Here is a 21563-nt window from a genome sequence, read left to right on the forward strand (position 1 = left end):
CAGTCAGGCATCCTGGAGAAATAAATTTTTCGGTAATTTATTCATATAAAGTTTTGCAAACTTCAAAATATTTCTGTATTTCTTCACTAACAGAGTTCGCATGTGACAAACAGTAAGCAAAGATGTGAAATCACTTAAATTAGCTTAAAATCAGCATAATTAGCAGATTGATTTTTTGTTAAATCCTTATATTGAGCTGATCACAGATTATTGAGCATGTCAAGGTGAGAATTTCAATTAAAATTAATAAAGTTCAATGATATCAAAGAGTGTCTATCTGGGAGAGCCTTTGCAGAATCGTGTTTCCACCAGAGCAACAGGGGGCGTCAGAGAGCATTTGCGCTCAAAGTTTTAAAAGTAAACCAAGGTTATTATAGCTAACTAAAACTAACAAAATAACAAAAGTCTACTAGGAAATTTAAATGGAAATAAAATCTAAGGTGCAACATGTGAGTAAACATCCAAATAGTAATAAAAACACATCTGACATGAAGATGAAGCCTAAGAATTTAAAATGTTACTAGTAATTTGCAGTTCTCTAGTAAGAGTTAGAAGATTTACCTATGGAATCTCTCTATTATTGATTATGGATTTTACTCAACAGCGCAATTCAAATCTGCTGAAATTTTTAATGGAGGTTATGACAAATATTTTTCTATGATTAGCTTTCTATTTGTTTTCCAGGAACTAGGAGGATCTTCTGACATACTCTGTGGTAGATTATCTGTGTGCACGCGTGTGTGTGTGTGTGCGTGTGAATACAGGCTCATCACTTGACAGCAGTGTTTATCACTGTGAGCCAGCTGTCACACTCGCTATACTCTTCTTCTAAAAATCAGCCAGGAGAAGGAAATTCGTCTCCAGCGGACGTCTAGAAACAAAGGTAAATGTCAAACTTTTCTTAAATTTTATATTTAATTAGTTTAAATATAAAATATTTAATTAGTTTAACTCTTTAGTGGATATTTAGCATATTCAGTGCTAACTGTCACATAAACTTGCATGAGAAAAGAAAAGGTTTTGTTGTCTAGGTGAGCATAATACATTTTTAAAAGCGTATGATCTTTTAAACATTTTTTCAAATTATCGTTCAGTGCCCAAGAAAAACAACACAAAATTACTGAAAAAATCATAAACTGGTGGGATAAAATCTGTAGATTTGTCAGAATTGAACAGTTTTTGTGGAGAAAAATATAAGATAATTAATGTTCAAAAAGATTCTGGATAGACGATGTATTTTAAGCTAATTTTAATTTTAAATAAATAATATTGCTTCACTTTTCTAACATTGATTACTAATATTAGACATTGTTTAAATTCAAATCAGTTATTTTAGTTCAGTTCACAACAAATATTGTCTCAAGTCACTTACAGAAAAAAGTAAAAATCAATCTAATTCAAACAAATTGATCCTAGTTATCAGTAATTCAGTAGTTTTTGTTAAAGTTTCATACATTTTATATTGAAAGAAGTAATGTTTCAAAATTAATTATTTTCAGTTTAGTCCTTAAAATACCAAAATTTTGATGTAACTTAACCTTTTGGTGCATCTGATGATGTAATTTTTAAATATTAAATCATTGATAATTTGATCAGTTACTCAGTACTTGAGTAGCATTTTTGCCAAATACTTTCTTATTCTCACTTAATTTATTAAGTGAGAATAAGTAATTTATTGAACGGTTACTTTTAATTTTACTTGAGTAAAAATATGCTGAAGTAGTGCTACTCTTACTTGAGTACAATTTTGGGGTACTCTGTCCACTTCTGGTTAATGTCTTGCCATACTGGGTTCGGTTCTCTTTCTTGATTATTTCTCAAAATGTCTTGCCATATCAGTTTCTCGATTAATTCTTGAATAAAAATTTTTGGTGCATTTCCATTTAATTGTTTGACTTTCTTTAGTTTAATGCTACAGCTTTATTTCTCTCATGTTAGTCTCTCGCCACAAATTGTACTCAAGTAAGAGTGGAACTACTTCAAGTGCTTCTTTGACCTCAGTGACCTTTTGTTTCTTCCCTGCAGTTTGGTAACCATGACGACGTACCTGTTCCTGTGTCTTCTCATACTCGGAGGTCAGAGGTCATTGGCGTGCCCCCACCCTTGCTCCTGTCAGGGACGTCGGGTGGACTGCAGCGGCAGGTCTCTCACTTCCGGCTCCATGCCCCCCAGTTTCCCGACAGGAACCACCGAGCTGCGTCTCCATGACAACCTGCTGAGCACCCTCCCCAACGGGCTGCTGGACGACCTGACGTCCCTGCGCTCCGTCTCCCTCCACGGCAATCCCTGGATATGTGACTGCGGCATCCTCTACCTGCGAGCCTGGCTGAGACGTCAGACCACCGACGTCGCGTCCTACCTGGGGGCGAACTGCAGTTCTCCTCCCAGCCTGAGGGGGCGCTCTGTGGTGTATCTGACCGAGGAGGAGGTGCTGGAGTCCTGCCACTACTGGTACTGCAACCTGGCCCTGGCCTCTCTGGGCTCCCTGTTGGTGTTTGTGGTGGTGCAGGCGGCTCTGCTGGTGGCTCTCATCGTTTTCCTGAAGAGGTTCGAAAGGCTGACAAAGGAGGCCAAGCGGACCACGGAGGAGAGTTTCACGGCCGGGGATGGACTCAGAGAAAACGATTATGAGCTTTTAAAGGACAGCAGCATCTGAGATGAAGCCCTTAACCCTCTTTTGACCATAAATATAACTGGGGTGCCTTGTATTTTTATCTAGTAGCTGTAAAACTGTCAAAAAATCTGCATTGAGTCTGTATTTTTGCTCCTTTTTCTAGAAACAACATCAGTTAGTTTTTTTTACGATGGGTTTGTTAGGGTCAAGAAGAAAAAAAGCCCCCAAAAAAAGGAACTTGAAAATTTCAAAAATTCAAAATGTTTGACTATTTGAGATTTCTGAGTTCCTTCTAGGAAAAATTTCACTTTCAAAATCAGAATTAGCTTTATTTTGTAAAAATTTTAGACTTTGTGGAAAAAAATTTTTTATATAAAATATCTGAGACTCTCACATTTTCTGTGTTTTTGTAGCACACCCAGAAGATTTGCTGTGGGTTTCCTATAAAACCCAGCAAATTTTTAAATTAAAAAAACGGTGGGTTTGAAAACAAACTGGGTTTGCTGGGTTTTCAAACTCAAAATGTAAAAACCCAGACTGAGAAATTTCTAAGCTTCTTTCTAAAAAAAAATTCTGAGATTAATCTCAAATTGTTTTCTAGCAAATTTTCAACTTTTGTACCCAGAAGCTTCCTTGTTTTTCTGAAAAAATATCTGAGATTATTTTCAAAATTTCTTTGTCTTTTTTGGCATAAATTTCCTCCTTCTTTTCTATCTACAATTACCCTAATATGCTGTTGTAGCTGTCTGGTTGTTATTTAGCATTTCAGTCTATTAATTATGTTCTCTCTGAATTACTCGTAGAAGTCGGTAAATGTGTTAATAAAGTTATGAACCTTTGTTAGTTTAAGATATTTCTAGATGTCACAAATATAAGAGTCACTCATAAGTCTAGTTATTTTTAATTTTTAGGAACATCTATTTAATTTTTGAATTTAGTAATTTAATATTGTTTATTCTACAAACTTAACTCTTCCTAATTAAATTGTTTGAAATTTGTTAGATTGCGCCAAGACCAAAGAGAGAAATGTATATCCACTTGTTTTCTTAAGCACATGTATTTTATAAAAATTTATATTTTAGAATTTATAATAAACTAAACTTTAAAGTATTTGTTTTTGCCACACTGTTTTACCGCTAAGCATGTTTTATAACATTTTTCTGGTTATTCACTGAACCTTTTCCATTTAAATGTGTTTTCTATTTTTATCTTATGTTTCGAATTTTTATTTTTCCACCTATTTGTCATCATTTTCACTTTTCTTTTCTTTTGCATTTTGTTTAATGTCTCTGTTTATTTATTTTTGCTTTCTTTTTCTTTCCAATTTTTCCTTTATCTCTTAATGTTCTCTTTATTTATTAATTTCTCTTTCTTTAGATTTTTTCTTTTTGTTTTAAATTTTATTTTTAGGTTCTACCTTCTTTTATTATTTATCCTTTTAATTTTTATTTTACATTACTTTGGTTCTATTATTTATTTTTGCTTTAATTTAATTTAATGCCTCGGCGGAACACTTCTACGAAGTAACTGTTCCGGGGGGGACAGTTTTAACAGTTGGACCTTCACATGTTTACACGTGAGGTTTCCACATTAGATTCTTCAGTGGCTAATTTATCCTCTTTTCACCATTTTGAACACTTATACTGAAGACATAACGACTTTAAAACAATTATATAATGAGTTCCACAGCACAAAAGTTTAAGGCGGTTTGATGACGAGGAATGATTGTCCTTTAGTCGTTTTTGAGCTGCTAAAGTCTCAGCCTGGTCTGTTTCTGTATCAGAGACTGTTGTCTGTGTTATATCCAGTTGTTTGTTTAAAATGGGAAAGCTAAGGAAGAAGCACAACTGGAAAGGAAGGCAGCAAAGTGAAACGCAGCAACCAGCAAAGAAAGAGAAGACGGATATTGTGGTGGAGCTAAACGGTAGGAGACACCACTGTTATTAAGATGTTTATTTATCCATTCCTTGTTTAAAAAGCAGCGTCCTTACGGATCTATGTGGGTTTGTTGTCATTAGTTGGGGATCGGATGAAAGGTGTAGACGACAGCAACGCTCTGGTCCTTCCAGCCTCCAAACACAAGAGGAAGAAAGACGAGGAATCTAAAAAAAAGCCCGTGACCTCCAAAAAACCTCTGACGAAGAAACAGAGAAAGGAGCTTCAAAAAGTCTTGGAGCGCAAAGAGAAAAAAGCTCAGGTGAGACAACAGCAACAACTATGGTAGCATCAATAAAATGTGTATGAAAGCTAAGAAAAAGAGGTGAATATCCTCACAAAATATTACATTTAAAATTATGCCAAAAGCAGCTAGACAAACGACAGCTTCTGCACTTAAAAAACGTCATGGTAAGTCAGATCGACGCATTTCTACTAAATATGTACGTGACATTATGAGGTAACAGCTTAAAAAAAACATTGTTGCACAACTTTACCCATAAAGAGATAGCGGTTCACTAAGTTTAAAATAGTAGTCATTCAGATTCAAAAATATTCCTATCCCTTTAACATTTTTACCGTTTGTGCTTTTACTACAACTACAAAACTTCTTTGTATTTTATGGAGATTTCTCAGGATAAACTATCACAGAGTTTAGTTTAACGAAAGAGTGGAAGGAAAATAATACAAGATTTATTTACACACATTAAAAAATATTAAAATGTGACATTAATTTTTACATGTACCTTATAATTCTGGTATCTTTGAATAAAATCTAGTGCATTTGCATCATTTGTTGTAATTAAGTCAGACTAAATAAATGATGTGTTCTCTGTTTTGTTAGAAGAAATGTTAAAAATAACAGCCTTTTAAGTGAGTATTAAACCTGTGTTTCAATAAATCCACATTTCTGCATTAAAAATATTTTTTTATACAACTGATGAGAAATCCTAATCTTAAATTAGAAAAGTCAGTCTGTGTTTCATTTGGTGAATTAAGTTATTGGAATAAATAAAATTTTCAATAATATTCAAATTCACAGACTATAACTCAATACATAGATTTAATTGCACAGAATTTTATGTACAGGCGTCAGAGTGAGTGAATGCAATACTTACTTCAGAATTTTATTGTAAACGTACATTGATTTAACCTTTAAGATTTCCTACACTGTGTTGATGTATAACATAAAATCTCAATACGATACCTTAAAAATATGATACGACAAACTGGAGAATGCTTTTGAAAGGCTTAAAATAAAATCTCAAATATTTTTAATGTTTTTGTCTTTGTTGTAAAAATGTTTTGTATTAAAAATGTCGTTATGTTAAGGTCTGTTTTCAGGGAGACATACTTTTGTTTTTGTATCACATCCTGCTGACGTAGTTCTATTAATTTGTCTTCTAGAGGGCAGACATCCTCACCAAACTGGCCGAGGTCCAACTTCCAGAGTCTGAACTGAAGCTTTTGTTCACAACATCCAAACTGGGAACAGGAGACAAGCTTTACCAAACTAAACAGTAAGTTCAAAGGTCATGAGCACCTGAGGTGGAACATGGCCTTCAAAACAGACGCACAACAGTCAGGACTTATTTTATTCACTCTGGAGTCTCTCTGTTTAATTTTTTATTATAATGCTAATCAATCATTGCAGATGTATTATTGGCAAAATATAGTGTTGAAGCAATCAATTGAATTTATTATGGAGAATTGATTATTGAAATAATCATCAACCAATTTAGTAATTGATTAATTGTTAACTGGAGTATTTATACACTAAAAAGATCAACTGCTGATAGAACAACACGCTCAGAGCAGCAATTTAGTCAAAATATATTCATTTTGCATTTAATAAGGTTTAATAGTATTTGTATGTTTCTTCACCTGGTTCAAATTCTGTAAGAATATCTGTTAATATATCGGTTAATCAAAAAAAAAAAAATCAACAGACTGTAATGATGTTAAGTCAAGCAGGAAGGACTGGGCTTTTGATGTTAAAAATAAGCTTTTAGGGCGTGCCGTGGTGGCGTAGCGGTTAGTGCGACCCGTATTTGGAGGCCTTGAGTCCTCAACGCGGCCGTCGCGGGTTCGACTCCGGGACCCGACGACATTTGCCGCATGTCTTCCCCCCTCTCCTTCCCCGTTTCCTGTCAGCCTACTGTCATATAAGGGACACTAGAGCCCACAAAAAGACCCCTGGAGGGGTAAAAAAAAAAAAAAGCTTTTAGTCGCTGAAGCATTCTTTGTTTCAAATCACCAGAGGAATGCTATGTTATTGTATTTTAAAAATAAAATACTTATTTTATTTTTAAAAAATAAATATAAGAATAAAATGCTTATTTTATTTTATTTTTTTAATTATTGTTTATTTGTATTTTTAAATGTATTTCTAAAATTGCATAAAAATAAACTTAAGTGCTTAAATGAAAAATCTGCAGAATGTGCAAATATTTTATCCAATTAATCATCAGAATAATCCATTACTAAAATCACTTGGCTTAAAGCTGCAGATGAAACGTTTATAAAAATGCATATTTATTGAAATGATGCCATGTTGAGACAGATAGATGGGACTGTTAGCTGCAGCCGTAGCATAATCCTATCATTGCTGCTTAGATGTCTTACAATGTTACAGTTTGGGACTTCAGATGCTTTTAGGTACAACTGTCTGAGGAGATAATTTAGATAGGAAAAGAAAATCTCAGAAATCTGTAAAATCAGTGGATCAAGAGTCGAATCAAGACAGCAACAGCAGCATGATTGTTTTGTTTCCCTTCAGGTCATTGGATGAAGCGAAAGATGGAGGTTCTGGTCCAAAGATCAGCAGTGTGAGCGGGGCAAACAGGAAAAGAAAATGGGAAGAGGATGAGGAGGAAGAGCAACAGAAAGAAGAAAGCAGTGATGAAGATACATCCTCTGATGAGGAGGAAGAGGAACAGGAAGAGGACGATGGAGGGGATAACTCTGTAGAGACAAATGAACATAAGGACGTTGATGAAACCAAACCGGAGGTGAAGCTGGAGCAAAACGTCGCAGATCCAGATACACAGAAGGAGACGGTTCCTAATAAGAAGACGGTGCAAAGCAAGAGGCCGTCAGAGCCGGCTGTGTTTATTCCAGTTGACAGATCAGCAGAGGTTCAGGTGAGGAAAATCATACTGTACATATTTATAACACTGTGTTTGTTTCTCTGCTTTGAGCATGTCTCAATCCATTGCTGCAGGAGGCTCGTCTGAAGCTGCCGGTGCTGGCCGAGGAGCAGGTCATCATGGAGGCAGTCAGGGAGAATCCCTGCGTTGTCATCTGTGGTGAGACAGGAAGTGGAAAGACAACGCAGGTGCCTCAGTTCCTCTATGAGGCTGGTTATGCCTGGTAGGGTCTCCATTTTATTCCTGCAAGGCTCTCTGGACATTGACCCAGAGAAAAGCTCATAATGCTGCATCATAAGAGGGTTCTGAGTCACTCTGGAATATGTTATATTATAATAAATATTATATTTTCCACGTTTAGAGAAGCAGGAAAGAACTAAACGACGTGGAGAAATATAAGTATTTTTACACTTTGTACCACTGATGTAAACAGTTAGATTAATTGTTGATTAATGGTTTATTAGGTTAAAATTTGCTCCAATCGATTAATAACGTCCGCTTAGACCAGGGGTGGGCAACTCCAGGCCTCGAGAGCCGATCTCCTGCAACTTTTAGATGCGTCTCTACTTCAGTTAAATAATGAGGTCATTAGCAGGACTCTGGAGAACTTGACTGCACTTAGGAGGTGATTCAGCTGTTGGATTCAAGCGTGTTGGATCAGGGAGACAACTAAGAGTTGCAGGACACCGGCCCTCGAGGACCAGGATTTCCCACCCCTGGCTTAGACCCTCTTTTGTTGTTAAAGTTTGACCTCCATCCAGCAGAGGGCGCCGCTGGCCGTAGCGGAGCCAGTTAATAAAGATGGCGGCTATTCCAGAACGGGGAAGAGAAACAGTGCAAAAAACTCTTTTTTTACCCCTCCAGGGGTCTTTTTGTGGGCTCTAGTGTCCCTTATATGATAGTAGGCTGACAGGAAACGGGGAAGGAGAGGGGGGAAGACATGCGGCAAATGTCGGGTCCGGGAGTCGAACCCGCGACGTTCGCGCGGGTTCAGTCAACTTTAGATTAACTCATTAATCGGTGACTGTCTTCAGAAACTTTTGTGTCCGTCTCATTGCTTGTACAACTGTCCATTGCTTTCTCTTTCCATCCATCCTATTTCTATTCTTCCATCTGTTTCTTTGTCCTTCTATCTGTCCATCTGCTCACTTTCATCCCTTACAGTTTCTAGATTTCCATATTTAAAACCTTTGAATTTGGATTTTGTAAAAAGTTTTGTGCATTTTAGCTTAAAAGTTGGTTAGACTGTAGAAATTAGTGATTTTGAAATGTAAGGAAACTGACTTGGGTAATGTGCCAGTCACAAAGTTATTTTTATCCTAATTTATTTGTTTCCTCCAGTGGCAGCAGGATAATTGGGATCACAGAGCCGAGGAGAGTCGCAGCGGTCAGCATGTCACACAGAGTGGCCAAAGAGATGAACCTTCCCTCCCAGTAAGTCAAATATTTGACTTGCTTTAGATCCTAAAATATATATTGTTTTGTTTTACTGATAATAATTTATGTCTGTGTGTTTGCTCAGAGTCGTGTCTTACCAGATTCGATACGAAGGCAACGTGACGAGCGACACGAAGATCAAGTTCATGACAGACGGTGTTCTACTGAAGGAGATCCAGAAGGTTTTATTGTTTTATTGCTTATTTATTTGTTAATATTTAGTGTTCACAGACGTTTAGAGATAACTTGGAATAATTATACTCTGTGTGTCTCAGTTTAATTTCCTATGTTCTGTGTTGAACACACATCTGTTTAGCATCACCACAAGGAAAGAACAAAATTAAATTAATATTTGTTGTATTTTCCATTTTTTTGTTTTGCTTTGTAGGATTTTCTGCTTCAGAGATACAGTGTGGTAATCATAGACGAAGCCCATGAACGAAGCGTTTACACGGACATCCTCATCGGCTTGTTGTCCCGCATCGTCCCGCTGAGAAACAAGGTGGGAAAAGTTGCTTCGCTGGGTTTTTATGTCACTTTTTGTGTTCGTGTGAATCATTTAGAGGAATTAATCATCTTCTCCTGAAGTTTGAAAGTTTGTTTTGATCACATAAGACCCTGCAGAATTTAATTATTTTTCTCCAAATTGTTTCTCTGCACAGACAGTGTTTGCAGATTCACCTTTCGGATCAATTTGCATCAGGAATCAGTGCAAAAATAAATTAGATGTAGCTGCACAACGTAAAAATTAAAAAAAGCTTTTTCTCCTAGACTTGCTTCATGTTTGTTTTTCTCCATGCCCGTCTGCAGAAAGGAATGCCCATGAAGCTGCTGATCATGTCGGCCACTCTGCGCGTCGAGGACTTCACAGAAAACCAGAAGCTTTTTCAGACGCCTCCTCCCGTCATCAAGGTGGACGCCCGGCAGTTCCCAGTCACCGTCCATTTCAACAAACGAACTCCGCTGGAGGATTACACCGGAGAAGCCTTTCAGAAGACCTGCAAAATCCACCGCATGCTGCCTCCTGGTATGTTTGACTTTCTGTCACTACTTTCAGTGTCTGCGTTGATAATTATGTGTCAAAGGGAAAATCTAATGAAGCTGTTTGTGTCGCTCAGGGGGGATCCTGGTGTTTCTGACGGGTCAGGCTGAGGTCCACAGCCTCTGCAGGAGACTCAGGAAAGCGTTTCCATTCAGGAAGGGCAGCACGGCCGCTGGTGAGCGCTCCATCTCAGTAACCATCGATCAGGGAGAAAGTTTATTTCTGTTCTGAATGTACTTGTTTTTTATGTTTAGCGGAAGACGAGGAAGCGGACACGGCCGAGGCAATGAGGAAATTTAAGAAGGCCAAACACAAGAAGAATGTTGTGAGTTTACCTGCAATAAAAACTGAATTTATTTTCTAATGGGTTTGCAAAGATCTACACCTCTCACAGCTAAACATTCCCACCAAACAGTCCCTTTCTAAAAACAATATTTTACCTTATTCATTTGTGTCTAGTTATCTTATTTTGTTTTCACATTTTATGACATTTCAAAGTATCCAATGTATTTATACTTAAGCCGTTGCAAGAAATATTTAATATTAAATCTGTCAAATTCTCTAAAATGTCTTTTGCTACAATATTAGTTACAGCAGGTTTTGACTACAGCGTTGTTTTGTTAACCTAATTTCATATCACATTTATTTCTATGCAGACTTGCAGTAATGTTTCAGCAATTGAATAAAGTTTGCTTATAGGAAACTTTATCCAGTGGCTGATTAGTACTTTTTAGGCCAATCATTTTAAAAATATTTCCTTTTACAAGCTGATTGGACATGAAGTAAAAACATTTGAAGTGTTTTTAACTCTGATTCCAGTCTCTGCCTCGAATCGACCTGGATAACTACTCTGCCCTGCCGGTGGACGAGGGGGACGAGGACAGAGAGGCTGGGATCGGAGACGAGGAGGACGGAGGCTCAGACCTCGAGATCGGGGACGATCCAACCGAGTCGGGTAAATTCATCCTCACTGATAGTTTTCAACGGCCAAGCTGAGTGAGGCTTAGATGTGCCATAAAAGAAACCTCTAAAAAATATATATTTTGTTTAAGGAATATTGTTTGGGTGTCTGAAGTTCCTAATTTATTCAGGGATTGAAAAGATCAGTTTAAATTTCCCTCTGAGTTTATTTTTAATGCTGGATCCACATGTTTTTATCTGATTCATTGTAAAAGTAACTTCAGCCATTTAAGGTTGACACCTTTTAACACTTTTAGTTCAGAAAAGGGTCACAATATAATTCTGTTGCATTTTAATCACAATAAATTGTAAAAAAGAAAATCCTTTAGATGTTTTATAATTTTTTACAGCTTGTGAGGAAAACTGAAAAATGTGATGTTTTAAGCAGAATGTTGCTCCATGTTTTGTTTTTGTAGAATGTAAGGCTGACCCGTCCAATCCTCTGTTTGTTCTTCCACTGTATTCCCTCTTGGCTCCTGAGCAGCAGGCTAAGGTAAGATGAATATTTTGGCGACTGTAATGTTCAGAAGTTAGTCCCACAAGAGAGAAACAGGGCAGTTTTGACATAAAAGTTACAACATTTCCTCCTTTACGTCATCAACTAGTTTAATGATAAACAATATCTAATGACAAAGGCTGCAGCACATGACGATTTCCTGGATCTCCAATAATATTCCGACTTTATTCCACTGTAAAAGCAGTCATCATGCTACTGAGGGTGTAGTAATAATCAAGCTGGTTTGCTGAGCTGTTTTCTTGTCTTCTATGCCCTACAATGCATTTGCGCTTTCTATACAGTGTGTATAATTTCTGCTGTTGTGGGGAGGTTTCTGCACCTCTACCATCAGTTTCAGGTGAACTGTGGAGAAGCAAACACTATTAGTTTTATCATATGTTGATGACAACACACACAAAATGTAAAATCTGTGTTCATTAATCAATCCCAGCTGATGCAGGTGTGAAATTAAACTATAAACTGTTTCGGACACTGATCCTCCTTGTTCCACCTCCTTGTTCCATAATTTTGCAGAATTGCGCCGCTCAGTGTGGAAGCACACTGGAGAAATCATTCAGATTTTTTTATTTTTCAAAATCTCTTTCCTAACTTTCTGGAGTGAAAATAGCATTTTTTTGGACAACCTTCCTTATAGTTTTGGATGCTGCGCAGTTGGACAGATTTTTGGCAATATTTTTCACACTTCGCTACTTCCTCATGATGTGTAACCATAGCGACAGGGTGGTTTACAACAAGGAGCAGCTGATAAACATTGGAAAACCTGAAATTATTTATTTATTTCTACATTTAAATTGGTCAATGTAAGGCTAGGTCTTTTCTTTAACAGCATGACAGATATATTTTGAGTTTGAACTTCGGCTTGGAAAACTCACACCTTCACCCGGGTGCTGCACACCTGTGTGCTCAGGTGTGCAGCACAGGGGGCTTTGAATGATACTCCACAACCCTCTCTTGCCTCTTTTGGACCCCTTAAATCTGCACCCAAGGCCCAGATATGCTGCCACCACAGCAAAAGACCTTTTCGAGACACTTAGCGTAATTCCAGGAGAAGCTTCTCTGACAAATGAAGTCTGTTTTCATGCCTGCAGGTGTTCAGGCCTCCTCCACCTAGCACTCGTCTCTGTGTAGTAGCCACCAACGTCGCCGAGACATCTTTGACCATTCCTGGCATCAAATATGTTGTCGACTGTGGCCGGGTTAAGAAGCGTTACTACGACAGAGTGACGGGCGTGTCATCCTTCAAAGTCTCATGGACCTCTCAGGCCTCAGCCAATCAGAGGGCAGGCAGAGCCGGACGAACGGAGGCTGGACATTGTTACAGGTCAGAACTGTTTGACACTGTTGACCTGGTGGTGTGTCAATTTTAGGGATCCAAACAATGAGTCGACTCAAGATTGATTGTTAATTAATGGTTCATTAGATTAAACTTTGTTACAGTCTATTAACTAATAATGTCTGCTTAGACCTGAGTTTTTGCCAAAGTTTTTCAGGCACAGTACTACCTAACTTGAAATTACCTTCGTGATAACACAACATCTTGATATATACAACTTGAAATGAAAGTATTAGTCTGTTTACCCATCGTCTTTGTTCCTCCTAAAGCAGTGGTGCCCAAAGTTGGTCCTGGAGGGTCGGCATCCTGCATGTTTTGGTTCTGTCCCTGGTTCAACGCACCTGGATCCAATGATGGCTCTTTTGAAGGCCTAAGAAGAACATTGATAAGCTGAAAAGGTTGTTACTAACACCAGGGAGAGAACTAAAACATGCAGGATGCCGGCCCTCGAGGACCGACTTTGGGTACCACTGTCCTAAAGGGAAGGGTGGTGCTGTTTTGTGAAAGTGACTGGCCAGATAAAACCACAAACTACTACTTGGTGCATTTTGGGTTATTTACAGATTCTGAAAGTATGTACTCTTAAGTTTTATACATGTTTTACACATGGAAATCGAAAAGGTTTTTTACTACAAGTGTGTGTATTAATAACATTTTGACAAACACTTGATTTGTAATTTAGAAGTGTAATAAAAGAAAATAGACTTGAGTTACGTTGGCAAAAACAAACATTTTCTTTCAGGCAGCACATATCCTAGCATAAATAATTTTATTTTTGGTGTTAAGATGCAGTTAGTCAGTGTGGGGTTCAGCTTTGTTCACTGCTTTGTCACCGGTATATCGCATTCAGCACAGCATGTGGCATGCTATGTATCATAATAGTGTTCAAAAACAAAAGTTCTGCAACTCACCCAGAGTTCCACTGGTATTTTCAGGCTTTCTTTTCAAAGACCCGATCTTTGGCCATTTATCCTTTTATTTAAACACAATCCTTTGGTGTTGTGTTTAAACAACACCAATCCAACTAAACACAGTTAGCCAACTGTGGCAGCATCGCACAGTTGGCTAACTTACTTTTGCATAGCTCCCGTCACGGAAAATATATTAAATAGATTATTTACATGCATTACCTTATTGTTGTACTTTGGCCGCCATCCAGCAGAGGGCGCTGCTGGCCATCCTTAAGCGGAGCCAGTTGATAATTAAAGATGGCGGCGATATATCATAATGGAAAAGAAAAACTGTCTAAACAGAATCCGATGCAAAATCGGACGCAAAATGTACTTTAAGCGCATCTGTTTAGAAATATAAACACTCGACAAACTCCTAAGTTATCAAAATATGGTCCTCCAGATAGAAGAGAATACTCAGGTTTTTAAGAAAATTAATTGTTAGTCTATGAATGAGATCAGTCCACTTTAGATTAACTCATTAATTGATAACTTGCTTCTCTGGTGTATTTTTATCTATTATTTTAATTTTTTTTCTTGGTTCTATAACACAGGTTGTATTCCTCTGCGGTTTTTGGAGATTTCAGTCAGTTTTCTGAGGCAGAGATCACTCGCCGCCCGGTAGAGGATCTGGTTTTGCAGATGAAGGACCTCAACATCGAGAAGGTCTGTAAGGAGACAAATAATGTTTTAAAGGGAAAAAATAGAGAAAAGCAGAAAACGCGATATTTTTAATTTCTGGTTTTGCAGGTGGTTAATTTTCCTTTTCCCACACCTCCGTCCACCGAGGCTCTGATCGCTGCAGAGGAGTTACTGGTTTCACTGGGAGCTCTGGAAGAGCCACCTCGCTCTGGAAGGTAGCTGTGCTGTTTTTACATTTTTAAATGCATTGGAAAAAAACTTTGCATTTCATTTGTTTTGATTATTTCTTAAAATTTTTATCATGCAGTTCAAGTCTAGTTTATTTAAATTTAAAAATCTAATTTATTATTTAAATATATTTTGTGTAGTCAACGGGTTATTTTCTTTTAACTTTAATTGCTTTAAAAGTTAGTTATGTTGCTATTGACATTTCGTGGTTACCATAGCAACCAGTAAAAGTCAGCTCCTCCTCTTTTGTTCCTGATTTTAATGGCAGCATAACAAGCAGAAAAAAGACCAGGGCAAAAACAAATTAGTAAATTAAATTATGTAGAATATTGTGTTTTGTGTTCAGTTTGAGTTTTTTATCTTGTTTGTCAGTAAGATTGTTTCATTTTATTTATTTATTTTTTTTACAATGTCCACTGATCATCGGACTAAAAGATGGTTTTATTAGATTTCTGCTCAAAAGATTTATTTTCTACAATATTTTTGAGATTTCTTCTTATATACTGACTTGTAAAAGTCTTCATATCCCTTGATATTTAAAAGTATTTTGTTACAACTACAACTCTGAGCTCTTTTGGAGTATGTCCATTTTGTCTGAATGCAAAAGAATTCAAGTGGTCTGAATCCTTAAGCAAAGTTTTGTCAGTATACAAATACCCGAGTTAACTATTAGTTAATGTTTTACAAGGATAAAAGACTTGCAGCGAGCGAAGTTGAGCTGTCCCATCACCTCGCTGGGCAGAGCGATGGCTTCGTTCCCCGTGGCGCCACGTTATGCAAAGATGTTGGCGCTCGGGAAGCAGCAGGACTGTTTGCCGTACATCATCGCCGTGGTTTCAGCCATGACTGTCCGGGAAATCTTTGAGGACTTTGACAGGTGTGCACATTCATACTAGTCATTGTTTATGTTTAATTGTGTTAGAAAACTAGAAAAAAGGCATCCAGTGCAAGATCGAAAATTGTAACATAACACTACACATTAATATTTGTTTATCATGCACATAGAAAACTACAGCTGATTTATCACTTGTTGTTTTCTCATCTCTCCTCAGACCTGCTCGTAGTGACGATGAGAGCTCCAACCTTACCCAGCGTCGAGCTCGACTGACCCAGATGAGGCGCTTGTGGGCGGGGCAAGGAGCTTCACTCCTGCTGGGGGATCTCATGGTCATGCTGGGTGAGAATACTGAAGAGAAAAAACATTAATTTAGCCTTAATTTTGCTTTGCCATGGCCTTCCTATGCAATTCCACTTCATTCTAATCTCCCTTCACATGGATTACTCTGGTAAAATTTCTGCGCAGAAAAACGATGATGTCTTTTTCCTGCACTGTTTTATAATTAAAGTCTGCCTGTAGTTTTAGCAGTGGCAGCGGTGGATGTGAACAAAGCCAACGGTCACGCTTCTAAATATTGAATTAACATGAACAGCCATCTTGCTCGGCTCTTCTCTCTTTGCAGTGGCGATTGGTTGTTTATAGTGCAGGCAATTTCTGATAAGCTCCATAACGTCGTACTGACACATTACATATATCACAACTAAATGTTAGCAATTGGGCAAAATTTAAAATTTCAACAGAGCTCACGGCTCCAGGAAGTAATCATTTCTTGATAGCTGAGAGTCCAGGCCTTCTGGACGAAGCAAAGAGTGTAAAACAAGGCTCTGGTTGTTACCAGGCCAGTAGTGAGCTGGACGATATGGCTGGAAAAAAATATTGTAGTAGTTTATCAATATTTATTGATTGGTTTTTGTTTTAAATATTGACTTCTTCTAAAATAGTGATGTGACCTTTTCTGTTTTATCGAGTTTTCACTCTAAGCTGTTATTTTTAAGCAGTTATGAGGCACAGTGGCAAAACCTTAAACTGATGTTGTTGCTCGGTAACCACAAGTTACTCCACAGGTTGTTGCTAGGTAACCGAAGATTGAGTAAGTAAGTTGATTCCACCAACTTTGCAAGAGAGGCTGAGCAGCTAAAGTCTTTCCTCTGCCTACATCCCCCAGAATGCTGTGCGGTTCTGGGTCAGAGTTCAGTGAAATTATTGAACATTCTATCAGGCGTATTTTCTATCAATATTATTCACAATATTTATTGCTTATTGACCAGCCCTCTGCTATTCTACGGCCAATGTTACCTTCTTTATTTGGCCACAGAAACGTAGGACCTCCACATGTTACTAAGTCTTACTGTAGTTCTGCCTGCGCTGGACTGCAGGTGCTGTTGGTGCGTGTGAGTTTGCTGGCTGTACTCCCAAGTTCTGTGAGGAAAATGGACTGAGATTCAAAGCAGTGGTGGAGATCAGGAGGCTCAGAGGTCAACTTACCAACGCAGGTGCAGAAACACACTTTTCCTCACACACATGCAAAAGTAACATAAACCTGCAGCAGAAACTGAGCCAGAAATCCCTGATTTCTCCCTCCTTGCAGTGAACGCAGTGTGTCCGGAGGTGGGCGTATTTGTGGATCCTAAGATGACTCCACCCACTGAACATCAGGTGGTTTGCCTGCGGCAGATTGTTCTGGCCGGACTGGGAGACCACCTGGCGAGACGCGTCCAAGCAGAAGACATGCTGGACCCGAAGTGGAAGAATGCATACAAGGTGAGCAGATCCTGCAGCTTGGATTGTGATAGAGTTTTGTGATGTTATTTTCTTCATTTTGTCACTTTTATCTGTTTTTCTTCTGTGCAGACTCCTCTGATGGATGAGCCGGTGTTCATTCATCCAAATTCTGCTTTGTTCAAAAAGCTGCCAGAGTTTGTGGTCTATCAGGAGATCATGGAGACTTCCAAAATGTACATGAGAGGTAAAGAAACACCACAGGGCTGAAATCCAAACATTTGGGATAAGTTGGTTTTTAAGTTTCAAATGTTCCACTGAATCTGGACAGATTCAGTAGTTTAAAGATCTGGTTAAGTATGAAGAAAAAAAAAAACGGGTTAGACAAATGATTTATGTTTCTAATCTCAGTTTTCTCAGTAAGAAAATAAGCATTTTATTGCCTAAAGCGGGAAAAATAGTGTTTCTTTAGTGAAGCAGGTGAAGCTAAAGCTGCAACTTGAGCTTTGGATAAAACATAAAACAGTGGTGTTTTTATTTTGAATGCAAAATGTATATATTTTTTGCATAGTTTGGCTTAATTACTGCGCATATATGTATGTCTGTTTTGTTAATTTATTTTGTATATTTAAAATGTCTTCCAATTTCAGTGTTAAATGTTCATTACGATTTAAAGTTTATTGATCTTTGAGGATCTGTAATTGCATTACCGTTATATTATTTGAAAATGATCTCAAAACACCAATATTATTATTTATTGGAATAAATTCTGGGGCAATTTATCATCCATATCATTTGTTATTGTGACAGGCCTATGAATATGTTGGGTGTTTTTAACCCTCTGATGCATGAATTATGATCCTTTGTGTCTGAATTTTTTTTTCATTTTTTAAAATTCTTTTCTTAAGGCATAAAAAAGGTAGGAACATTTTTTTGTAAAAATAATTTTTTTTTTATTTTTTTTTTTTATGTGATCAATTGTAATTTTGTCCAAATACAAAGTTGTTATTTGAAAAATACATCAGTAGTATTGTTCCTTAGGGGTTATCTGATGTCACAATATTTTTTTTACTTGCAAGAGTCATCTACAGTAGAAGGAGGGACCGGGTCGGTTCTCATGCTTTTTTGTCTGTCGGCCATATTGTATTTAACAAAAATAATTTCTTGCATTTGCAGCTGATGGCCAGTAGTTGATGGTATACTTTATGATGCATTAGTGTCCACTTCAGTGGTCTGTGTGCATTTATAACATAAAAATCCACAGGAAGCACAAGAAAATGGCTTTTAGATAGCTGTCCACTGTAGTGACCACTATGCATGAAAGGGTTAAAGTCTGTATACTCCAGTTAATGTTGATTAATCGATTGCTAAATTATTTTAATAATGGACTCGTCAGGATTAATCTGATTAATCGTTTCAGCCTGAGTAGAAACTGTTCAGAGGGAACATCTTTTATCTCATAACATCATCTGAGAACGTTTTTCCTGTCAGGTGTTTCAGCAGTAGAAGCAGACTGGGTCCCTCAGCTCCTTCCTCAGTACTGCCACTTCGGCCCTCCTCTGGACTCACCGGCGCCGTGGTTCTGCTCCTCCGCCGGCACCATCAGATGCCACAGATCAAGCACATTCTGTAAGTAAATTTGCAGCATAGCAGCAAATGTTAGCGTCTTCTTGAGCTTTCATTCATTTCCTGTGTGTGTCCTTCAGTCCGAGTGGGTTGGCAGCTGCCGCCAGTGGAGACGGAGTATCCTGAAGGTTTGGAGCGCTACAGGCTGTTTGCCAGGTTTCTTCTGGAGGGACAGGTACTGCTGCGTCTCGAATCGTTTTATCTGCTTTACACCAAATCCGTCTAAAATATGAACTACATGTCATCGCTGTAAGCCAAAATCTTGCATGTCAAAAAGAAAAAACTTTTCAGCCATTAAGAAATGTTTTTCTAGTAAAAGTAAATTTATACTTGTTAGTTTATTTATTAGGATTCCCATTAGTTTCCACCAAAGTGCTTAATAATCTTTCCGGCGTCCAGTTGATGAAACACAAAAATATTCGTAAGTTAACATGTAATATGCACGAGTAGTCAGACATGTTACAAATTACAAACAGAAACCTGGATCTAATAAATAAGACTTATATGGTTTTTTTAAAATAAATTGTGCTTTTTAAATCTCTGATGGTCTTATGTAATTTATTTGTCAAAGTCAAAAGCTGTTTTTGAAGCTTTTCAATTGATTTTTATTAATGAAACCACAGACGGATGTGAAAGAGGAACACTGAAGTTTTTTTTAATACCTAGAAATAAAGATACAGTGAAAGTATTTTATCTTTATTCCCCCATCCTGGTGTCTCCTCATGGTTTTCAGCTTAAAATAACATTAGAAGAAATAAACATCTTCAGTATTACACTTGATTAAGAATGAAGCTCTCCTATTCAAGTAACAACCTGAACAAACATTTACTTTTTGTGTTTAACAGGTTTGTCCCAAGCTAAAGAAAAACACGGGCCACCTTCTGTCAAACCCTTCCATCATGATGAAAACTTGGGCAAAGTAGGTCTTTCCTCACACATGGGATTATTTTTATTACCTGAGTATGTACAATAGGCGAAACTGTTGTGATTAGCTTGTTTTAGTTGTAGGGTTAAAAAAAGCAACTAGAGCCACTCTGCTGTCGGATCAATTTAATTTCAAAAGCACTTACTAGGTGAAGACTTTTTAATTTATTTTAATATCACATTTAACTCCGTTTGCAATTGTTTTAGTAAAAGTTAGAATATTGTTGAATATTTCTATTTGCACTGATAAAAATAATTTCATGTTAATATATTAGAAACACCACAGGTCTGAACAGTGAAATGACACAGAGTCTGGCTGCTGAAATCAGTAGATCCTTTAGTTGAAGGGGTTTGAGAGAGCTTTCTCATGCACTCTAGAAAAGTCTGAGATTTGTTTCAGAGTTAACAGAGTCAAATATTGGCTTTTTAAACTTTTTCCACATCCCATTATTTAAATATTTCATTCATGCGTCCATGCATCTTTTAGAAATTACCTGAACACGCTAGACTCAAAAGGTTTGAACTTTTGAGAAAGAATCCTGTGTGGAAGATACAATGTATATATTTCACACCCGAATGTATACTCTTATTTGCTCTTACTGTTGCATCTTTGCTTTCTTAAGACTCCAGCCCAGGACGGAGGCTTTACTGGGACCACTGGTTTCAAGAAGAGTTGACAGCAGAGATGCTCTCCACTCTATCTGGAAGACTGAAGATAAATGTGAGGAATTAATGTGGCTTGTTATTTTTCTCTGATTTGATTGTTATAAATCTGTTTTGTAATTTTTGTTCTCCTCGCTGCAGTTCTGTTGTCTGCATACTGCCAGTGGTTACCTGAGGCCACACACCAGGAGGTCGCCAAACTCTGGCCTCCGATTTAAATGCCAGAGTCAGAGCAGAAATGAGAGATGAACTTCTGACCAGTGAGACTGAGATGAGACCGCCTGGCCCACCCCCAAAAAACGATTTGGGTCGTTTTTTAAAACGTTTTTATTGTGTACCTACAACAGCACCACATCTACTTTTCTCAGCTTTGTGTTGTGTATATAAAGTCTGAGTTTTGTAGGAAGGAATATCATTTTTCCAGTTCTGTACTGGCTTTTTCAGTGTGTTTGCTGCTGTAAAAAAAACTTGTACTGGTCTTCATAAGACTTTATAAAACATTTGATGTGACAAAGGCTACTGTGAGATTTATTTCTATTTTATATTATTTGAATTGCACATAAAGTATTTTTATTGTCACAATACCATATTTTTTTATTTATTAACTGCATATACTGTATATATCGCTACTTTTTAGAAGTTACAAATATTTTAATAAAAAATTTTGAAAGTTATTCTGTAATTGCGCTGTTGAAGTTAGTTCTGATTTGTTTTTTATTATTTTTTTGATTCATGAATTACTCTTTTGGAGTTAATCCCTCTGGTTTTTGGATTTTGTGCAGGTGGAATTATTTTTGATGTTTGGATTTGTTTTTATTATGTGTAGCCATGGCAATAGTTTTGTTTTATTTTTACAACCCAGACTAGCATCTCAAAAGCTCAAATAATACCAGATCTATGACCTCTAACCCCAGAAGAGTAGAATCGAAGCCTTCATGGAGGCAGAGCAGGACCAAAGTCCAATGTTTCTCTGCCTGGGTTTCAGG

General features: G+C 37.4%; 2 protein-coding genes across 2 annotated transcripts; both read left to right on the top strand.

Annotated features, from left to right (window-relative positions):
• Positions 1 to 753: 753 nt before the first annotated feature.
• gp1bb (glycoprotein Ib platelet subunit beta) lies at positions 754 to 3453 on the top strand. The gene is made up of 2 exons (XM_032577600.1): positions 754 to 883; positions 2026 to 3453. The coding sequence occupies exon 2, from the start codon at positions 2036 to 2038 to the stop codon at positions 2654 to 2656; it is 621 nt and encodes a 206-aa protein (XP_032433491.1). The 5' UTR covers positions 754 to 883; positions 2026 to 2035; the 3' UTR covers positions 2657 to 3453.
• A 673-nt stretch (positions 3454 to 4126) lies between these two features.
• On the top strand, positions 4127 to 21092 carry dhx37 (DEAH (Asp-Glu-Ala-His) box polypeptide 37). Its single transcript, XM_032577590.1, has 26 exons — positions 4127 to 4538; positions 4633 to 4811; positions 5957 to 6069; positions 7329 to 7692; positions 7773 to 7921; positions 9040 to 9132; positions 9221 to 9317; positions 9524 to 9637; positions 9946 to 10162; positions 10254 to 10352; positions 10432 to 10502; positions 10997 to 11132; positions 11554 to 11630; positions 12743 to 12975; positions 14492 to 14603; positions 14688 to 14794; positions 15496 to 15684; positions 15860 to 15984; positions 17022 to 17138; positions 17234 to 17406; positions 17497 to 17611; positions 18856 to 18993; positions 19071 to 19165; positions 19836 to 19909; positions 20538 to 20635; positions 20719 to 21092. Exons 1-26 carry the CDS (start codon positions 4436 to 4438, stop codon positions 20793 to 20795), a joined length of 3465 nt encoding a protein of 1154 aa, XP_032433481.1. The 5' UTR covers positions 4127 to 4435; the 3' UTR covers positions 20796 to 21092.
• The last annotated feature ends 471 nt before the right edge of the window (positions 21093 to 21563 follow it).

Source organism: Xiphophorus hellerii, chromosome 12 (genome assembly GCF_003331165.1).
Source record: "Xiphophorus hellerii strain 12219 chromosome 12, Xiphophorus_hellerii-4.1, whole genome shotgun sequence".
In the NCBI taxonomy this organism is placed as follows: domain Eukaryota; kingdom Metazoa; phylum Chordata; class Actinopteri; order Cyprinodontiformes; family Poeciliidae; genus Xiphophorus; species Xiphophorus hellerii.